The sequence below is a fragment of the Scylla paramamosain genome, chromosome 14 (genome assembly GCF_035594125.1).
Source record: "Scylla paramamosain isolate STU-SP2022 chromosome 14, ASM3559412v1, whole genome shotgun sequence".
NCBI lineage: Eukaryota > Metazoa > Arthropoda > Malacostraca > Decapoda > Portunidae > Scylla > Scylla paramamosain.
This window is the reverse complement of record NC_087164.1, coordinates 25,490,768-25,512,830: the sequence shown is the minus strand read 5'-3', so window position 1 is coordinate 25,512,830 and position 22,063 is coordinate 25,490,768. Positions and strand designations below refer to the sequence as shown.

Sequence of the window (22,063 nt, the reverse complement as noted above, 5' to 3'; positions counted from 1 at the left end):
AGAATATGGAGATGTGCAGGGAAAGTTGTGATGCAATGAGTTAGGATGTTACTTATCTTGAGGTGATAGTGGGAATGACAGGATAAAGAGGTTATAAAGTACTAGAATAGGATAGATTCTACAGATAGGAGAGGATGGTCTTTAAAGAATCAGAGGATGATGTATTTAGAGCATTTGATGGAAAGAAAGTTGTGTGATAATAAAGTACAGGAGTGTTAAGGAACAAGTTCTATGTAGAAAAGCTAGTGGAAATCATGAAATTTGGAAATCATTAAATTTCCCAGGAACATGTGTCGTGTGTGTGTGTGTGTGTGTGTGTGTGTGTGTGTGTGTGTGTGTGTGTGTGTGTGTGTGTGTGTGTGTGTGTGTGTGTGTGTGTGTATATATATATATATATATATATATATATATATATATATATATATATATATATATATATATATATATATATATATATATATATATATATATATATATATATATATATATATATATATACACACACACACACACACTTGTTGATTTAGTTACAGTGCTCAATTTATCAAATTTATCTTGGCACTGTACTTGAGGCTAGAAAGAATAATGTACATATGGTAAAATTTGACATACAGTACATATTTTAATAACATGATTCAGCTCGGTTGATATTTGCACAAAGGAGGCAGCTGAGAAAAAAGTAAAGTAATTCTTTTCAAACAACATACATGGGACCATGTTGACTTACAGCTTAATACATTTTCAATTATGGTTTTGTCCTGAGCAGGTTATTATATACAGTACACATAGCCATGCAAGGACTCTATTCATATGTTTTTATTTACATCAGCAAAAAAAGTATAGCCTAGTTGCTTAAAAATAGCACATTGCAACATACCTAATCATAAATTAAAGTATCTGTTCATCTCAGTAGAAAGTTTATGAAATGTTGTATGAGTGACAAGATATTACTCATGAATACCTTCACAATCCTCCTACATTAAAACAGTACTCCATAAAGTTATTGGTATTCAAATGAAACAATCCTCCTCACCAATACACTCTGGCAGTGCAGAACCTTGACTGTACGTATCCCTGATTTGCTTCCAGGAAAATGTTTTGAAATGTGTTGATTGAATATCAATTGGCACTAAACCTTAGCTTAGTAGTGGGTGCACCAAGCTGTGGAGTCTTTCAGAGTTGCCAGGATGGAGTGACAGTCTTTCATTGAAGCTCCTTAAGAGTTCTGTGTATCCTCCTTACAACTGGCTGTCTGGGAACCCCTTGGGCCTTTTCTGGATGGTGGCACTTTTGAGGTAAACCTCTCTGATCCTATTCTTCTTTCTCTTGAGTGAAAGCAGCCAGGCCTCTCCAGAGGTAATGATTAGTGTGGCCTCATAGTATTGAATTATTGCCACCATCAAGCACCAATCCTTTCCAGACCAGTCACTGTAGCCATATACTGTTGCTATGAGTGGGACTTGGTGTCCTCACATCATTGCTGTCTGACAAGCCATGAATTACCTTCACCTCTTAATTAAACTTGGGAAAAGTTGTTGGTATTAACTAAGCTCATGTTATGAGTCATTCTCACATTAAGGTTGATTGTTTCAGGTCTTACTGTCATATTCTTACTCTGATGCATACTTATATGTGTATATTGAATTTACTCACATACATTGAATTTTTATATTAAATTTCTTATGCTTAAAATACAAAACTCTGTTTTGATCATGCCCACACAGCACAATAATGCACCTAGTGCTTGGTTCTGTTGAGCATCTACTGGTTGATTTTTGAAACAGATGTTCAGAGCTCACAAACAATTTTTATTTTAATGACAGTGTTTATTTACATGAAACTAAAGAAAATGACTTCATTGAGGCTGAAGCCTCAATTTGGTGTGATTGTTCATATCTCCCAACTTCTCTTTGCTGCCAAACTCCTTTGCTTCCTGCTGCTTGTCCCCTGGTACTCCCTCCCCAGGATCACTGCTTTTCTTTTTCATTCTTGGATAGCACTTCATCAAGAGCTGCAGTGGAGCACTCACTACTTATACCCAGTATGTAGTATTGCCTTCTTAAAACAGAAATGCATTACTGATTATCACTAGTGTCCTCACTCTCTTCACTATCTGAGTAGTCTGTTTCTAAAGAATATTCTTCGCTGTTACTGCGAACAGTCTTGGATTTAGTTTTGTGAGTTGGAGTCACTGGCCCTCCCGTATTTTCCCCTCTGTAATCATTATAATCATAATAATCATAATAGTGATAATCGTAGTCTCGGCTTGGGCGTGGTTGCCTGAAGGGGGTGACTGTTGTCCGTGCCAGACCCGCTGGTCGCCAAAAATTATCCAAATTTGGTTCACCAACTACCCGCACTGGCCGTGGAACTGGTCTGTTGCCGCTTGCAGTCTTCTTTGGAAGTGGCACCAAATTTAGCAAGTGAATGCCCAATGGTTGGAGTTCTTCAGTAGTGTGAATCAGGGGGCGTAAAGTGGAAGGCCTGCCTGAAGAGTGAAGCCCCATCACAACAGAGTCTGTCCGTCCCATCACATTGACAGGCTTGGGCACCAGCTGCTGGCTACCGACCCGGGGCTTTGGAATGGTGGGTGCTCGTAGGCGATTAATTAACACAAAGTCTGAAGTGGAGTGTTGCTCAGGATCAGGAGTGATGCTTTCTAAACCATTTTGTGGTTCTTGGTGCAGGCGAGGCTTTTGCATGTTGTCATCAGGGGCTCCTAGTGCTGTACTGAGTTTATTGAATACCGATGCTACAAAGTTATTATCTGATGGTGTAACAGTACTTTGTTTGGATGAATGAAAGCTGGCATCTGGTAACTGATCTGGTGTTTTTCCATCAGGAGAGCCTGATTCAGGAGGTGACAGGCTTTTAGGGGATCCATGTTTCTTATCATCTATTAATGGCTGAGGAACTGGAAGCTCTTCAATAGGTTCAGTTGCGGTGCAGGGCGTTGAACTTGTGACTGGAATCTGTGAAGCTGCTTCTGGAATGCTTGTAGCAGTGTTGGCAGGAGTGGCAGTGGTAGTGGTGGAAGTAGTAGTGGTGGAGGTTGTGGTAGTAGTGGTGGTGGTGATAATGGTGTCCTCACTCCCCTCTCCAGCACTGGCTATCATTTCTGGCTGTTCCGTAACATCTTTCAATAGTGCGGTATCAAAATCTAAGATGTCAGTCGTGGTGCTTGTCACTGGCGGTAAAGTTGGTACTTCAGCTTCTGCATTTATGGCAGCAGAGTCCGTCTTCATTCCCTTATCCTGACCAATTCCTTGTGAAGACTCTGGGGTTAGATTTCTTTCTGCCCTAGGTTTTTCCTCTGGCTGAGGAACATCAGAAGTTTTAGTTGTCTTCTCTTGTATGGAGACAAGTGGAATAGCCACCACAACAGGAACACCAACATTCATGGGCTTGGTGGCTTTTGGTACCAAGTCCCCAAAGGCCCTGAAGCCCCTGGTGTCAGCCACGTACCAGATGTGGTGTTGCTGCCCGTGATGGTCCACCCAGCTGTGAAAAACTATTGTGACCTTCCAGAATTTTCATAAGAAGTGCTTATAAAGAAGAAAACAATGAGAGAGAGAGAGAGAGAGAGAGAGAGAGAGAGAGAGAGAGAGAGAGAGAGAGAGAGAGAGAGAGAGAGAGAGAGAGAGAGAGAGAGAGAGAGAGAGAGAGACAGACAGAGAATATAGTTATTTATTTATCAAAAATTCTAAGATTAGGTTTATATACAAAAAAGTACTTACAGTTCTTAGGTCTGGGCAGCATTTCCTTCAAAACAGAACCTATAAAGTGCAAAACATCTCTCCCAGTGCCACTGCCACTGCTGAAGTGTATTCTGGAAGTGTTGCTCTCAAAGTACATCAAGTGCCTTCATGGTGGACAAGAGGAACATCAGGCTGAAGTTTGCCTGGAGCATGACTCAACTCTCATGTCAAAGGTCATCACAGGACAAAACTTTGGTCTGTGGGTACAACCCAAAAACCAAGCAACAGGCTTCACAGTGGAGTTCTGCATCTCTCAACCAAAGGTGGGGCAGGTTTGCAGCATAACTAAAAGCATGCTCATCATGTTCTTTGACATTTTTTGGGTTGTTCACCATAAATTCATTCCCTACAGCCAGCCATCAACAGCCAATTCTCTGACAGTGTTTTAGGTGGCTGGAGGAGGATATTTTGTGGCAACAGCCTGATATGTGGTACAAGGCTAGCTGCTCCATGACAAATGTGCATCTTTTCACCAAACATGTAATACATCTTTCTGGATCACAGCAGCATGATTGTCCTCCCTCACCCACTTTATATGTACTACTTGTTGAACTTGATTCCTTGTGACTTTTGTACTTTCTGAAGATAAAGCTGCAGCTGACAAGGTGCCTCTCTGACACAATGGAGATAATTTTGTGAGTCATTGAAGATACTGGGCACACTTTGTGAGGAGAACTTCCACTGTGACTTTAAGCAGTGACTGTGGTGTTAGGATGATTGCATTGCTGTGCAGGAAAACTGTTTTGAAGGTGGTAATGCCAAAACTTAAATAAAGTACATTATTGTGTATAGTGAGATTTATTTTCAAAAGTAGATAATTCAATAATATAGTGTCACCCATGTGCTGCATATACATGTGCTGTGATTATCAAGTAGAAATTCTGAAGGATGGGCGCTTTACCTCCACCCTCCAGTGACATTGTTGCCAGGAACACCCGCCTCATTCCTGGAGTGTCCTGCCTCAGTGTACTGCAGTATTTGGGCCGCTAGGGTTCTGCATTGTCCCACCTCTGCCGCTGTCAGGACCACAGCCACAACCTGTGGAGAGCATTCACTTTATAATGCAGGATGAGACCTTTATCAGGCTTCAGATTGTGGCCTGCACTAGCAGTACTATTTGATTGTAGTATTGCTGAAATTCCATATTCCTTTTTTTAAATGAGTAATGTTCCTTAACATTATTACAATGTTTCCCATTTCCTTGCTTCTAAGTATTTCCTTGCACTTCAGGACACTAAGAGATTTATTTTAAGAGTGTATATATATATATATATATATATATATATATATATATATATATATATATATATATATATATATATATATATATATATATATATATATATATATATATAAGAATGGTATTTTTTTTAAATAAATAGCTGTATATGTAGGATGTTTTATTGAAGCCATAATAAATAAATGAAACGTGTACATCGCATACCAAAGAAGAATTTGACTCTTGTAGATCACGTTGGCAATGTAGATTGCATACTAAAGTACCACCGCACAGTTTTTGAGAACACTGGGATGGACTATTATAACAATGTGAGTTCAAAAGTAAGTTCAAAAGAAAAAAAAGAAAAAAGATGCAAGGACGTATCTGTTCCCTTCGTCATGTCAAAGAGCACTGTTGTAGTGCATCGGCATCTCTATGTGTAGTGGCCCACATCAGACATCTTAGCAACACTTGAACAGTGGAAAAGCGGGCTGGTCAGCCTTCCTAGCTCGCGGTGCGCGTCACAAAAAAGGAGCCCCACCCAACCTTTGCCTCGTCCACTTTTTAGTCCTTGGAATGATGCTTCTCCGTCAAGGAGCGGCAGTTGTGGGCGGCGGCAAGACCAGCAGGTTTAAGTACTCCCGAGCACGAGGACTGCCACACTACTTTGGAATGATTTGGAGTTGCCTTTGTTGCCTGGCCGGCGGGCGTCCACACCCTGCGCAATTATGTGGCTTGGGCGTGAGACGTTCCTTCTCCTGCAGACTTACCTTCAGTGAGGGTCATTCGCTCACTCAGGCCTTCAGCCTCTTGTTCTTGCCATGAGAATGCAAAGTCCTTGGCATAGGCTTTTCACGGGTAATCTAGAAAATACAACGAAAATGCCGTTTTACTTGAAAACTGAAGCTGAAGTAACACTTTTGACGTCCATATCCTCTCATGATCTCTTTCTAACCACTTACTCGTCAGTTGAATGTTTGGAAGTTTCTAGAAATGTTAAGTGTGTGTATACTATTTCTGTGGAAACATCAAACCACATGATGGTCAAGCCTCCACTTTAAGATGATGGAATGTACCACGAACTTTGCAGAAATTTATAATTTTCAACTTCTTGTCATCCGCTCACCCACACGTACCCGCCCTCGTCTCAGGCACCTCCCCCCCTCCCCCACACCAACACCTCCGCCCTGGGCGAGGCCATCCACATCTCAGTAACATATCCAGCTGTGGCAAGCGTCCCTATTATGTCTATGGGGCTTATCCACAGAGAGAGAGAAAAAAAGTTTTAATTAAGATACCGATTAGGAGAAAGATAACTCGATGAACGTCCGATCAAGGATGGCAAAATCACCTGAGTAAATGTTGACTTTCCCTCTTACTGTTGTTTCTTGGAAAATACGATGGAGGAAGAATTAGAATATTTGTATTTCTTACACTGTGTGTCTTCCTCTTCCGTCTTCTCTTCCTGAAACTTAATCCTTATTCACGAGAGAAGAGACACCGGGACATAATTCAAAGCTTCAAGGTGTTTAATAAGGTAGACAAGTCCAACACTCGATGTGCCTTGAACTTGGAACAAACTTAATAAGAAACAATAAAATTATTATAAAAAGAAAAAAAAAAACATGCTGTAACAAGGACGCCGGATATTCTCTGCTATATTTGCAAGGTGTCCGCAGTGAGTGATTGCAACATTATCATTTCCTTGAACAATCGATTGCGTGAATATTTAACAATATGATTTATTTAATAGGAATATTTAATAGGACTGTAGGTTTACTGTGTTTGTATATTTGTAGTATACGTTAATGTTGCCCTGCGTGTGAATAATAACTCATATTCATTAATTAAAGTAAACTAAACAAGTAAAATAACTATGTAAAAACTAGATGGTGTGAGGTGTGGTGCCGCAAAAAGGTTTACATAAGTGAGGGGGCGCCACACAAAGGGCTACATAAGTTTAGGGTATCATCGCTGAAAAAAAAAAAAAAAAGTTTGAGAACCACTAGTCTAGAAACTCGGAAGAAATAAAAAAAAAAAAAAATGTGGCGTAACTTTTTTCAAGGTGGGGAAGGTCTGGGAATATAAGTAGTCCTCTTTTCTTTCTTAAGCTTTATTTATTTGATGTATTCCCGTTTAAATTTCGCCGCTGTTTTGACATATGTGATACTTACACCTGACGTGTTTTAATGGAAGTCTGCAGGTTTACAATTCCTTCCCTGTTCCTGATTCCAGATGTCAGAGTTAACGTATCTATGTGTGATGGCGGCAAGGGGAGTGAGAAGTGGCGTTGGTATGCGTAGAGTTGACTGTGGATTGAGAGGACAGTGAAAGAAGTCTTGAGGCGAGACATGAAGCAAGAAAGGGAGAGAGAGAGAGAGAGAGAGAGAGAGAGAGCGGTAAGATGACGAAAGCACTCACTCTTTGTGCATGAATAATGAAGATTGAATTTCAGGTCAGGTATTTTAATCAACTGTCCTGAAAGTGTATTGGGTAAAATGACATAACCTGACATTTCTATTGTTTCTCCTCAGTCTTCATGAAATGTTGCGAAATTTTACATTGCTTTCTGTTATTGTGCTTATGACATACAGCTGAAGTCACAATGTTAACTGTTTATTGAGTGCTAGAAAAAAATATCGTTATTAATGTTGTCTGTTGTTGTTTATTTATCACCTTTTCAAGCACCGATGCAGGTTAATTGTGTGTACGATTGACTCAGCATTCTTCACCACTTGAATCTGTGGTGGCCGGCCTACCTTGTTCCTTATTTTTTTTTTTTTTTTACACTAGCATAGGAGTTGTGAGCTTCCCCAGTGCTGCGATGGAGCAGGGAGGCTTAAATCTTTCTTGTGTAGTGAATGAATCCTTCCCCGCACCTGATGTCTTGGGTGGTTGGTTGACTGACTGACTTACTTACCACAGAGTTATTTATTCTTTTTTTTTTTTTTTTTACTTTTTTTCCTTTTCCAATCTTCCTTGATGTTATGGTTCGTTCTTTTAACTTACACATTAGATCTAAACACAAGTCACATGATGAGTAACTGCATGGCGCCTTGTCAGATGCACTTTTTACTTCATCCACCGACTTAGTTCATGATTTTGATGTAATACAGAATTCATAAGACCCGAGACTTAAAGAGAATGCAGACGTCTCGCTGAATCACACTATTTGTTTTTAAAATTATCACGTTTTCAGCCGGATACTCAATCAACATTGAACTCTTGGTTCGTATTCCGTAGAATTTATCACGACCGCAACAACATTTACGGTGCTTGCCTAAAAATTACTCTGGCTTCAGATTTTAGTAATTTAGCCGAAATTTTAACGAGTTTTTAGTTTCTACGTACCTAGTTTACTGTCGAATACTAAGTTTCAATTGATTTTTATTTTTTTTATTTTTTTCTGTTTTCAACGTTTTTCACATTTCGCAATCTGTCTTGTGTTTTAGTACAGTTGATAAGTCTGTCAATCTGGGAAGAGGATGCAAATAAAAAGTGGTACTAGTGTCTTGAAAACAGTGATGTCCTTGAGAGAAAGGAACATTACACTGATGCTGTTTACATTAATGCCTAAAAGAAAAAAAATAATAATTGGTTTCAAATATTACTGTAGTAAAATTCATGAAAATATTAATTACACGTCCACATTAAAAGGATTGACTGGGGTGGAACTGATGCTTATATAGTGGAACTCCTCAAGGTCTCGGATTAAACTCATCATTTGCATCAGTGATGTACGTGTGTTTCAGTACAAGTGACGACAGCTGGCGAAGTGCAGACAACACTCAGATCAGCTTATTGCGCTTATTGTTTACCAGCGATGTGTTGATGGCCCAATGATACTCCTGCTGGGAAGTGTGGTATACGTGTTGCAAGAAGCGAAAAATGAAATCAGGATCTCGTCTTGAATTACCGTTTGCATACACACACACACACACACACACACACACACACACAGAGAGAGAGAGAGAGAGAGAGAGAGAGAGAGAGAGACTTATCCCTTGAAGTTATTATACCTTAAGACTAATCCACAGAGATCAGATTGTGAAAGAGAATTAAAAGTGTTGGTGTCCTTCCTTCTGACCTTCTTAGGAAAGACTCCGTTAATCTCGCCGGAGGAATCAATTAGGAAGTATACGGTTTTATTATTTGTATATGGTGCTAAACGTAATACAATCTGCGAGGCCATCTAGCGGTCGTGTTTGGAAGTAGTGACCTGGTGCAGAGCATGCCACGTAGTTTGGGCCTCTTAATAATCGCATATCTCAGGTTTTCTTATCAGAGAATGGGTTTCTATATGGGTTTCCTTATTACAAAATAGGTTTGGGTTTGCTTGTTATAAAGTGAGTCTAGATTTCTTTATTATAGAATGGGACTGGATTTGGGTTTCCTTATTACAAAATGTATTTGGGTTTGGTATTGCATGTCATAGATTGGGTGATTTCCTTATGAATTGGGTCTGGGTTATATAAAATGAGTTTGGATTCTATAATTATGGTTATTGATCAGTGTTTAATAGAAGATAATCACTGATGTTTGTGAGAAAGATTTACAGACGACGCGAAGATGAGTTAATCAAGTTGGAGTGTAATGCAATTGCCCTGCCGACAGATTCCAGAAAAGGCTTACTGGGTTCTTGCAGTTTCCCTTATGGTCTTATAGTCTTATGCCAGAGCGTATGATCCTGTACAGAATTACCTGGAAAGAGGAAGAAAGCCTTGGCGGAAACGACGCAGCACCCACACTGTGCTAATTTTGGCAAGAAAAAAGAGATTAAATTTCCAGTTAAGATTTTTAGAAAAGGTCGGTCTAATTATGTTAAGAGTAGAGGAGAGGAAAAGTTGCGTCACTGAAGAAGAACTAGTTGTCTGGAAAGTTGTTGAATGGATAGGTAAAAGAAGTGATTTTTTTTTTTTTATTTATATACATATTTATTTATTTATTTATTTTGACGCATTGAATATAAAGACATGCGCACTACATTATGTTAAAGAGATGCACATAAACTAGTTCATGGAGGGAGGAGCTTAAGAAACATTATGAGAAAAAGACGAGATGAGCAATTGTAAAACCAACGTACTATAGCAAATTCACTTGATACGATTTACATTATGAATAAAGAAGTACGTAGCTGTGAAGTTAAGCGTGTTTTATATATATATATATATTTTTTTTTCAGCACGTATAAATTATTAGAAAGTGATAATAAAATAGATATACGAGTTATACTTTAATTTATACCACACGATTACGAGAAAAAAGTGACCGTAAGATGAGTTAAGACTGCTCCGTGGCTCAGACCTCAGCGCTTCTGACTACACTGCAGGGAATCCCAACATCGGATCCCGGCTGACAGTTAGAATTTTTCCCAGGTGACTGCCTGCTCCTAAATGTACTCGGCCTTAGATGATCCCGCTCTGTAGTGACTGGGAAGGTCAAAGCCAGCGGAGAAAGAATCTAACTACTCTACTGTATCTACCGAGGCCCTGTATTACTATTCTGTATCTGGCGACGCCCTGTATTACTCTACTGTATCTGCCGAGGCTGTGTGTTGTGAGGCGCTACCAGTTCATTGCCTATGCTCCGGGGGGCATGGCACGCTTTAACCTTTAAGATCAGTATTGTAGTACATGTTTTTTTTTTTTTTTATAATTGTCTTCCCAGCCTCACCCTCCAATGAAGTGTTACCTATGATGGAATGCGCTGGTAACATTCCCTGCGAGTCTCCAAGGAACTATACGAAACTACTGTAGTATCTGTCTCTTTCTGTACTATCTTGCCTCTCCCACTAATTAGAATAGTGAACCAAACAGCCTACTAAGGATCTCAGGGTCTGTTGCTGTTTGCACTTCTTTTGTATTCCTTTGAGATTTACCTATAACCATTGAAATGATAGGTGACACTCATTTCTCATGTCATTATTACCAGAAGTCTTTAATGTATTCCTCACATCCTTGCCTCTCCTGCCTTCACTGTTTCACTGGCCTCGTTCATGCCTTTACTTTCTCTCCTATATCGCATCCGGCACCTCACCTCAGATATTCTTTAGTGAAACGTATAATTTTTTTGTCACTTACGTCATACATTTCTTTCCGTCAGTCAACGTCCCTGTAATGAATGATACGTAACATGGTATTCTTACTTTCTTGTCTCATCCTGCTGTTTTTCCTCAGCTACTTCACTTTAATTTCTTGCAGCGTGACCTTTCTTGTCGTCATTAATATTACCAACTCTATAATGTAAATGCTAACAAAGTTTTATCTTATGCATTTTTTTTTTTTTTTATCGTATTAAGGTGCACTCATAAACTCATGAATTACTTGTGTTTTATGTAATGCCACGTAAGAAATCAATAATCTGTCAGAGCAATGAACGTTTTTCTTCTTGACAGTATTGAATGAATGTTTAGACACGTATTACTGTTGACCTTGCGATCAATTATTAGGTAAGTAAACAAGAGCCCGTAATCCACCAGACTTTTTCTCCGTTGTGGGACAAAGTAACGAGCAGCAATCACGCTGTAACAAACTATTAGTTTCAAAGTGTAATGAGTGTAATGACAGATTATGGCTGGCGGTACATCAAGGGAAGGGGAGGGAGGAGGAGAAGGAGGGACGAGGGGAATTAAATGTCATGGACGAGCCTCGCTCCCCGAGGCTTCCCTGGTCCCCTCCATGGCCATAAATGGCGCATGGCGAACTGTTAATAAGTTACACGTGAGACTGGCGGCCGAGCATGTCTTTGTTATCTTCTGCCGCTGTGCTCTCTGGTCGTCACGGGGAAGAATAACGCCCTCCTAAAAACTTATGTTTTCCTCCCTTGTGAATTGGATCTTTTGCTGATAGATAAATAAATAGTCTCCATCTGTTTACCCGTTAAGGATTTAGGGCAGACCATTTTTTGTCCTCCTTGTAGCAGACCCCCCATTACCTCCAACCAACAGACACACAGGAGGGCAGGACTGCTGACCTTCCCTTCCCTCCGGGCTGCAAGGTCACAGTTCCTAGGCTCACATCCCCTGCCTGCTGTCCGCTAGGTAAACAAAGCCCACAGCGCTCGAAGAGACGAACTTAAATTGTCTCACCAGGCTGGACATTCGAGTCCGGGACTTCTCGGTTGTGAGAGGCGTGCACACACACACACACACACACACACACACACACACACACACACACACACACACACACACACACACACACACACACATAAATAAATAAATAAATAAATAAATTGCGATCAGCCTTCATCTTCGTGAAGTCATGATAAAAAGGACCAATGACTGGTTACTTGCTTTGGGTCATTATGTGCATGTTTCCCCTGAGAAAGAACCATATTTGGTGGTATATATGGCGATGCTTCCTGTGTAACCTTCAAATATATTTTACTGAACAGTTATGATGTGAGTAAATAAATTATTTCTGAACACAAAGGTCGGTCTCGGTCTTGCGGCCTTATGCTTGTGAAATAGTCTCACATTTTTCATGGCTCTGTTCTTTTGTTGCGGGATTGTTATAATTGTTCTTCAAAAGACAAAATACCAAAACCTTCGTGCCTTTGCTCATAGTGATAAATACCCGTGGAAGGTCGTAACTTCCCTTTGTTCTCAAGCGTCACTGACGTGAGCACGTCCGTGAGGCGACTCGTGACCCAGCCCACTGAAGCCCTCGGAATTAACTGTACTGCCAAGGGTTAAGGAAAGCCAGGCTCCTATGATCCCTATCTGAAGTACACCGCATGTCCGTCACGTGACTGTCATGAAACAAGTGTTTGATGTTGAAACTCAGAACTAAAACGAATTTCGTGGATGGCTGATGACTTTTTTTTTTTTTTTTCAGTCTTTATTCAAAACATCGTAGAACAAACCATCCTGGTCTGTGTGATCAGACTTCCTGCACTCACGTGTTCTCGCTTGCTGCTGCTACAGGCTGGCCGACGTGGATAACAAAAAAAGAAAGCTTGTAAACTCCACATTTCCCTAGTTTTTGGAAGCGTAGTCGATATACCACCAATATCCTGACTTGAAATTAATATCGTATATTTCAGACAATGGCTGGAAATGTAAAGATTGTCTTCGAAGCATCTTACCTCCTGTGAAATAACTTTTGTTAATAGCCATGGCGCCCGGCTGCTCACGGCCTGCGAGGCGGCTGCGAAGGACGTCAAGTGACTCCGGCAGCGAGGGTGTGGCTCCGCCCTCCGCGGGGTTTTCACCAACTCGGAACTTGTTAATATTCCCACGTATGTTTTTTTTTTTTTTTTTTTTTTGTCTTTTCTTCACCGAAACTTTACGAAAAAAAAAAAAAAAAAAAGCAGAAGGAGAATGATTTTTCCGCGTTCTTATTTTCAAGAAGAGCGAAAGGAGCTTTACGCAAAACAGGCCTGTGCTTTTTGGCGTGCAGGGATTATTATGGAGGTTGAATAGGAAGTCCAGGCTTCTGTACGGCTCTGGTGTTGATGTTATTCAATATGCGGTATAGGTAGACACTGCACTGTACTAACATGCTGTCCATCATGGTAAATTAATCTTCTTATATTTCATAAACTCGTACTTCAAATTAAGTTCGGGCAACCACCATGCGTTTTTTTTTTTAAATAAAGGTAGTATCTCTCTCTCTCTCTCTCTCTCTCTCTCTCTCTCTCTCTCTCTCTCTCTCTCTCTCTCTCTCTCTCTCTCTCTCTCTCTCTCTCTCTCTCTCTCTCTCAGACCACAGTGCAAAATAAACGCGTATAAGAACTTGATCCTGTACTGATCAGTCCACCATCCCCAGAGAGTCAATCTTGCCTGCCATCCTCCCCTCATCCTCTCTTGCCTGTCCCGTCCTGCAACACTACAACAAGGGCGGAAAATGTCGAGCGAGCATAGAACGAGGCATGGTGTCCCTCCCACACCGCTCCTTCACACCACGCCCTTCTCACACCACGTCCCTTTCACACCACGTCTTTCTTGCACCCTCCTGCACCACGCCCCTCCCACACCACGCCCACAAAACAACATGAACAACACCGCCCAGCCTCAGCCAGCCTCAGTCAGCCGCAGCAAAACAAACGCACAAAAAGGTAACGCCTCCCAAAAGAAGTTCTTGACCCTGAGTTGCACCTCGAACGATATTTAAAGAAGTGACAGGAAATGAATTCTTCTGAGACGTAGAGGCCAGTGTGTGTGTGTGTGTGTGTGTGTGTGTGTGTGTGTGTGTGTGTGTGTGTGTGTGTGTGTGTGTGTGTTTTCTTCGCGTTCAGAGGTCGTGGTGATGGAGTGGGAAAGCGAAAGTGATGGCGAGGAAGGGAGGGGCTGGATGAGAGAGAGAGAGAGAGAGAGAGAGAGAGAGAGAGAGAGAGAGAGAGAGAGAGAGAGGGGGGGGGGGGATAGTCACATACTGGAGATTTACTAGGAAGTGCGTATGAATATGAGGAGAAATTTGCGATGGGAGAGAGAGAGAGAGAGAGAGAGAGAGAGAGAGAGAGAGAGAGAGAGAGAGAGAGAGAGAGAGAGAGAGAGAGAGAGATTTTTTCTCCCAATCAAGGCTCCATCCAGACACCGTGTTTGGGACATTAAAAGAAGGTCCTGCACTTGTATCAAGCATTCCGTGTCAGATGTCGGGGTCAGGTCAGGGTGGGTCACGCAGTGTAGGTTACGTCAGTCACGCGCAACGAATTCCTCTTGATATCTGACGTAATGTGGCTATAAATTAAAGTTCTTCCGTGATGCTGGTGCTTGCTGGCTGAACGCATCGCCGGGAGGAAGGGAGGGAGGGATGGAGCTTATTGGGAGACCTCCAGCCAGACACGGGAAGACCTTTGCCCTCACGCCGTCATGACCTTCGCTATTTGAAAACTTGTATGTACTGCCTTCGGAGCTTCATTAGTAACATCAAACACCAAGCGCTCAACACACACCCACACACACACACACACACACATACAGTACAAGTTCATGTTTACTAGGAGGAGGGAAAGGAGTGTGACCATGGAGATAAAGACGTATTTGCAGGTGATATTTGCGGAAGACCAAAGACAAAAGTTACAAGCAGTAAAATGAATCGTGCAGTAGTTTTAAGTTGAATATCTGACAGGAGGCCGAAGACAGTGGGGGATTTTTTACAGTAATAATGGGATAATAACTTTTTTTTTTTTTGCACATGATATAAAAAAAAAAGATGTATCGAGCGTGCCTGAATTTATTGTTGAGAGGCGTGCAGGTGAGAATGAGGCAGTAGACAGTGATGACGTAACTTATTCAGTCAAGTCATGGGTGGCGCTGAGACACCGAGACTCGCCTGCACCATCATGCCTTTTTTCAGTGAGACAAAAGAAAAAATAAAAGTCAAATACACGGCCCTGCTTATAAAAAAAAAAAAAAAAAATGTATTCGGTAATTGGGTACATTAAGGTCCCAGTTTTAGAGACAAGAGTTGTTTCAAGGGAAACTGGTCAGGTTTGTGTCAGACCCAAGCGCCGCCAAACACGCTGTGCAAGAAGCTCCCACACTTGAAGGTTCCTGTGACGCACGAGGGAGAAAAGAGTACAATGAAAGAAGGTCGCCATTAAAGGCGTCTCATTCCAACAGACAATAACTATTTCCCTCACTAAATGGATATATATATATTTATATATATATATATATATATATATATATATATATATATATATATATATATATATATATATATATATATATATATATATATATATATATATATATATATATATATATATATATATATATATATACATGAATAAATAATATCTGCCATAAAAGAAAAAAAAAACATGTATGAAGAGAAGGGTTTCTATGAAGCACAAGAAAAGAAAGAGCAGAACGAAAGGAAGTTATTATCAAAAGTATCTCATTGCAGCAAACAAAAACACACCCATCTTAAAAAAAAAAAAAATAAGTATATAAATACATAAATAGTACTTGCCATAAATAAAAAGACAAAAAGACGTATTATGCTAAGGGAGAGGGAAAAAAAAAAACCTGCCAAAATAAGCAACAAAATCAGACGTTAATAGTAACCTTTAGATAAATAGGAATATCTCTCTCTCTCTCTCTCTCTCTCTCTCTCTCTCTCTCTCTCTCTCTCTCTCTCTCTCTCTCTCTCTCTCTCTCTCATGGTTTTCACCTCCGTCAATTTTAATTAATTCACATTCACATTTCGTATTTGGTTTTGCCGTAATAACAGTGCCTGTCTGCTGCTCACACACACACACACACACACACACACACACATACATACAAGGAAGTGCTCGCACGTGGGTGTAGTGAATCTTATCGGGAGACCAAGCTGAAGTACGTACGTATATACACGCTATTTACATTCGTTCTCCTTTATCGCTAATTATTGTGGGCTCCAGCGGTGCGCCTTGACAGTGGTTTAGTAGTGTGTGTGTGTGTGTGTGTGTGTGTGTGTGTGTGTGTGTGTGACGTCATCGACTTCCCTAGAAAACAAAAACAAACAAGGAACACATACTCAGTAAATTGTCAAGGAGAAATCCATAGTAAGAAAAAAAAATGTCTATAAAAAAATACATCTCAATGTCACAGAGGGGGGGAGGTGGAGGTGGTGGTTGGGAGGAGGAAGGGAAGGAGACACGTAGAGAGGGTAATTCAACCATCAGGGATGGCCCCGCCCAGACCTACCGCATGCTTTCCTTCTAGCTTAAATCTGTATTCAGAAACGCTTCGCTCTCTCTCACCATGACTGTTATCAAAGGCCACAAAAATGATTACCCGAGTTCTCAAGAGTGCTTCTCCTGTTAACAATGTAGAAATCTCCTTAATTTTTCATCCCGTGTAATTTCAACTGGAGCCTTTTGAATATACTGGAGATGCGACGCATAAGTTTTTCGGTTTACGTCTGGCAAGCACTCACACGTGCTTGCCAGACGCCACACCAACCCATACCACGTCAAGTCACCGCGCATGTACCCCATGACGTAAGAGACGAGCAAATGACATCTTCGAGAGTTTGAGAACTGAACATCTAGAGTTTGACTAATTGATATCTACGAGTGTTTGAGTAATTAATATCTACGAACGTTAAGTTGATATGGTTCATATTATGAAAACACCGATTCCCTGAACAACATTGTCGTGCTGAAGCTTATATCACTTATTCAGAAACTCATAAAGGTGATAACTATCTGTGTTGTGATTGGTAAGGAGCGATTTATCGAATATTTATCCCTGATTAATGAGTTTGGTGATAATTAACATTCAGTAAGTACCTGAATTAATAGGGTGGTTGAGAGGTGGCTGTCGATGTACGAGTATATATCGCACACACACACACACACACACTATCCGTTCTCTCCGGCCTCCACATTTTACGGACAAAAAGCTAAATATCGCGAGAGGACTACGGTGTCGTGTTTTGTGCTCCATTATTTGCCGCCTCCGCCACCACGAGGTCAGAGTGACGCGCACCACCGCGACCACCACCACCAGCACGTGAAGTACCACCTACTAGCCACTCCAAAGCCTCCTCAGGACACCACATTTATTGTCATGCTTGTCGCGCCGCACGTTTGACTCGCAGGACCCGTGGCAAGAATAGCAGAGTGGTAGAAAATGTGGTGTACTTTTGGCTTCCTTTTAAAGCATTTTGTACTCTGCTGTGCTCTGTTGTAAGTTTTATTCCTTCGCCGGACAGCATGCGTGATAGAAAACGGGTGCGCAAACACACACAGGCAGACAGACAGGCGTTACCTGACTTACAGCATTCAATTGTGAGCTATAGGATGAAAGGTCACAATATAATCTCAAAGACTTGGCTTCTTCATCCATAAAATAAAGTCAATCTTTCGAACACCTGCCTATCATTTATTTAACTCATTGGTAACCACTTTTATTGAGATAGTCATAAGTTGTTATACATTATGGTGCCTTGCTTCTCTCCATCGCTGACATCTTCCCACGCATCGCCTAGGCATTCTTCTTATTTTGTTTATTTTTATATGTCATGGTTCTATATGATTTTCTATGCATGGCACTTCATTTTGTTGAACTCGCGTCTTTAGGCTGTAAGTTCGGTTGTCGATGCCTCTGGGAATGTGCTTATGTGCCGCGTGCTTCAGTACCAAGCAGCACATTATCATACAGAATTAAGGGTCTGAAAACATTCCTCTATATTATTCGTTTTGTGTGTCTCCTTGAACCTAAATTTTCTCCGTTTTTCCTCCTTTTTTTTTTTTTATCATTTGAAAGACGAATAGAAAACATGTGGCGATCTTATACCTGACCGTTTTCTGTAGATAAAATCGGTCCCAGGCTGATTGGGTGTTCACCTAAATGTACGAAGAAAAAAAGACTTACTAAATGCCACTCCAGAAGGTAAAACGTTAATTGTTCTGTCTTTGAAGGCCTTGATCCTCATTTCCTGATTTAGACAAAGGAGGCTTAGTCTTACCTGCTGGGTGGAACACTATTGGGCGGGCTTGGCGCCTCACTCGACGGTGCCTCACCATAAGAACATTAAAACAAAAGGCCAGTCGGTTCACACAGGGCAGCTTTTGTACACCCAAACACCCAGACTCATCTATCAGCCTCTGCTTAAAATTTGTCCAACATTCTTGTAAAATTTTATGTTGCATTTCCAGTTACTGTTTGGTTGCCGTTCAGACATTCCTCCGTCAATTTCTGCCTATCTCAAAGCTAATTCTAAATTGTTCTAACTTGAACTGCTTGGACTGATTTATACATTGTAGCTTCCTTACACTTATCGCAGTTTGTCTTTCTGAGCCTTAAATCCGTCCAGCATTATTGTAAAACTATTTTTTGCATTAACAGTTACTACACTGCTGGGGGACTGTTACATTCTCTCACCAATAGCTGCTGCCTTTCTGAATCGGAATCTGTCTTAGGTATATTGCTACTAATGCTAACCTGTTATTTACTTCAACAGCACCATAATTTAAACATATCCTGGCTATTTTGCTTTTATATTGTTATATGGTAGTCTCAGTAATAAAACACCACAATTTGTTAGCCCCGTTCTTTGGAGTTAAAACACTGCATTGAAATTCTAAACTCCAGCACGCCTTCCTCTCTTACCATCTCGAACATCCTTAAATTTGTGCTTTTGTGAAAGGCGGAGGGTTTTTTTTTCATCAACTTTCCTCACTGATGTAACCTGAGTCTTACTCATTCATACATGTGCCGCATAACCGGTATTCAAGGACACGTGTAACTCACCACAAGATTGTACGCATATGCGGCTGATGATCTAAACGCAACTCACATTTTTTTAATCCTCGTACAAAAATCAGACTGGTATATGCATTGAAATATTTGTAGAGTATCCTTAGTAGTCGAGTTCCATTTAAACTTATTATTGTATTCATCGGGTGCGTAATATCATGACAGGACAGTCAAGGCAGACAAAATGTATTCAGGCCCTGATGATCACTCGTGGCCTGACTGGTAACGTGACGAAATAATTTATCGGTGTTCTTGCGAAGATCAAAAAAGGACATGACAGTTATTTTGTGGTGAGGAGTGGGGGGGGGGGCTTGAAAGTCATTATCTTTAAAACAATATTTTTTCTTTTTTTTTCTTTTCCTATAGGTTCCTCGACTGGATTCAGTGCACCGTCTATGTACAGAGTGACGACCAAGAGTGACCATGTGCTGTAAGTGTTTGACCACACTCTGGATGGCATTCATGACTAACTCCACCATTTATTCTAGTATCTGGATTGTATTTGTGAAACTTGTGACTAACACCTTGTAGTTACTAACACCCGCATTGCAAATTCAGGTTTGTGTAGCATTCTCAATTTTTCATTGCCACCAAAGAAGACCGTCCAAACTGTGAAATTAAAAGCGTAAATATCACTTAAGATTTTTACTTCTGAAAGTTGCAAGGTCAGGTATTGTTACTTCCCATGGTGTCTTGATAGTCCTTGGAAGTCATTGTTATAGGCAGAAAGGTGAGACACGAAGTAAGTGCTCCGGAGCTTATGGATGAAAGGGAGAAACTTTAGCACCAGTGGCTTGAATGAACTGGGAAAGAAAGTGTGTAGGGAATCAAGTGAGGCGTTGAGAGTTTGAGAAAACCTGCAGAAGCAGAACTAATTTTGGAAACAAAAAAAAATTATTACAAAAAGTGGTAGAAGATAGGAAAAGAACTTGAACCAAGTCGATTTGTGAGATAGTAAACACGTGTTAAAAGAGTAAAATCAGTGTTACGAATAGCCTTTGACTTGATTTGCTTTCAAGTGATGTGTTGATGAAACCAACTGACGCACGACGGATGTATTCTGTAAAAGACTGACTCTGCCACGATAGAACCAGCACAAGTGAACTGATAGGCCGGGAAGGAATTGCTTGTACACGAAAACAACTCCACTGCATCTTATTTTCAGCATTGTCGTATATATTTATGATTATCTTATTAAAGTGAAGTCCTTGAGAATCGTACTCACAAGCGTGTTCATTATGAGGTAACTTCTTTTTTTAAAGGAGGTGTTTTTTTCTGCAAAAACTCCAAGTATTAGTGACGTGGGTAAAATGAACTAACCTCGCTGCCTGCAGCTGCAGAACAAGTCTTCCCGGCCATAAACAAACGCGGTCACTCTTCTCAGGGACGAGTTGAATGAAATCTCACTCACAACAAAAAGAAAAGCAGAGCTTCGATATGAAAAGGCCGCGCGCAGGAGCAGCAGAGTACGTCACCTTGAACGGAAACAACAACAACGCACGCCTCGAGGCTCAGCGTGCGTTGGTGGTGCACTGCTGCTGTCTGAAAGTGACCCCTGTGTCAGGAAATTCTGAGGAATTTTTTATTACTAGCTATTCACATATCTTTCACTGTTCATTGAAGAGGGATCGAAATTTTATAAGATTTTTTGTTCTTATATATATATATATATATATATATATATATATATATATATATATATATATATATATATATATATATATATATATATATATATATATATATATATATATATATACATTTAACGGACCCGTGCTAATACAAATTGGCAAGTCATACGCCGTTTTTATATCATGAATTGACGTATGAAGCTGTCATTTTGAAATAAGTAATGCATGACAAATAGAGGAAAGAAAATTGCATCGCAGGCTTCCAAAAATATCCCTGGTGTGTCTTGTAAAAAAAATCTTGGATGAAGTGAGATGAGCGGTGACTGAACACTCCTCTGCAGCGTCTGGGGGAGGCAGCGTCTGGGGGAGCCTTCTCTCTCTTCCGCCCGTGTCGCGACGCAGCGGTTATTACGTAATGGATACCTGCATTAGAGTTTTTTAAAAAAAGTGAATAAGAAAAGGATTGATTTTGTTACGTAAGACAATCGATGATGCAGACTTGTTCCCTTCACCTTTGATATCTTTATCGAAGTAATCGATACACTCTTGTGCTGGACCGCGCCGCTCCGTATTGTCTGGCAGACGTAACAGGATCAACTTCCAGGAAGTAAGACACAGCTCTAGTTTAATTGAGTTGCTCTTTTGTGTTTTGTTTTGCTCCGACACCTCCAGGACAGAGATCTTTTTGTTATACTGTAGTGAACACTGGTGTCTTATATGGCATGGCAGGCAATTAGTCATTTTTGCGTGCATTAATATGAGCAATGTGTTTGTCTGGCAAGGTTGAGGCAGTTGTAAGTCGCGCACTGTGGTGCAGCAGATTTATAGTGACAGTAATGCCTGGGAGAGTGTCCCGCCACTGCTGGGTTATGCCAAATGAAGACTGAGAAGACTGATGAGCTGCAACCGATTCTTGTGTCCCAAACATGAAGGAAATAATACGATGCATATCACTTCGGGCGCTGATCATTTACAGCAGCGGTCGACTCTCTTGCTTGAAAAGCTGTTTTGTTTTAACATTTTTTTTTCTTTATGCCAGTTGATATAACGAGATGTATATGACTTTGTTATGAAAACAAGACAAGGTTACTTTAGTCATTGTGTTATGAAAACAAGGCAAGGTTACTTTAGTTATTGAGAGAGAGAGAGAGAGAGAGAGAGAGAGAGAGAGAGAGAGAGAGAGAGAGAGAGAGAGAATGTGGGTTAGATGCCACCTCCGTACCTTCATACATTCTATATTCAAGGGCAGGCAGCT

At 40.7% G+C, this 22,063-nt stretch overlaps 2 protein-coding genes across 23 annotated transcripts in view; one reads left to right on the top strand and one right to left on the bottom strand.

Annotated features, from left to right (window-relative positions):
- Window positions 1-22,063, top strand: part of LOC135107073 (uncharacterized) — a 64,556-nt gene that overhangs the window by 5,373 nt on the left and 37,120 nt on the right. For 17 of the 20 annotated variants that reach the window (XR_010271578.1, XR_010271573.1, XR_010271579.1 and 14 more), the window contains exon 2: window positions 19,544-19,607. The exons of the other annotated variants lie outside the window; for them this stretch is intronic. Coding sequence is in view for 2 of the 17 variants with exons in the window: in XM_064016690.1 (XP_063872760.1) it covers window positions 19,601-19,607 (7 nt within the window). In the remaining 15 variants the exon portion in view is untranslated. The remainder of the gene's footprint in view (window positions 1-19,543; window positions 19,608-22,063) is intronic. 20 annotated transcript variants of the gene reach the window in all.
- Window positions 489-22,063, bottom strand: part of LOC135107071 (uncharacterized) — a 30,751-nt gene continuing 9,176 nt past the window's right edge. Inside the window, exons 1-3 of one of the 3 annotated variants that reach the window (XM_064016687.1) lie at window positions 5,748-5,766; window positions 4,660-4,796; window positions 489-3,545 (exon numbers count right to left, since the gene is read on the bottom strand). In XM_064016687.1, coding sequence (XP_063872757.1) covers window positions 2,076-3,401 — 1,326 coding nt within the window. In that variant the 5' untranslated portion in view covers window positions 3,402-3,545; window positions 4,660-4,796; window positions 5,748-5,766 and the 3' untranslated portion in view covers window positions 489-2,075. Of the gene's footprint in view, window positions 3,546-4,659; window positions 4,797-5,747; window positions 5,767-22,063 lie in introns of those variants that run through there. The other 2 variants (XM_064016686.1, XM_064016685.1) reach the window with 2 other exon arrangements.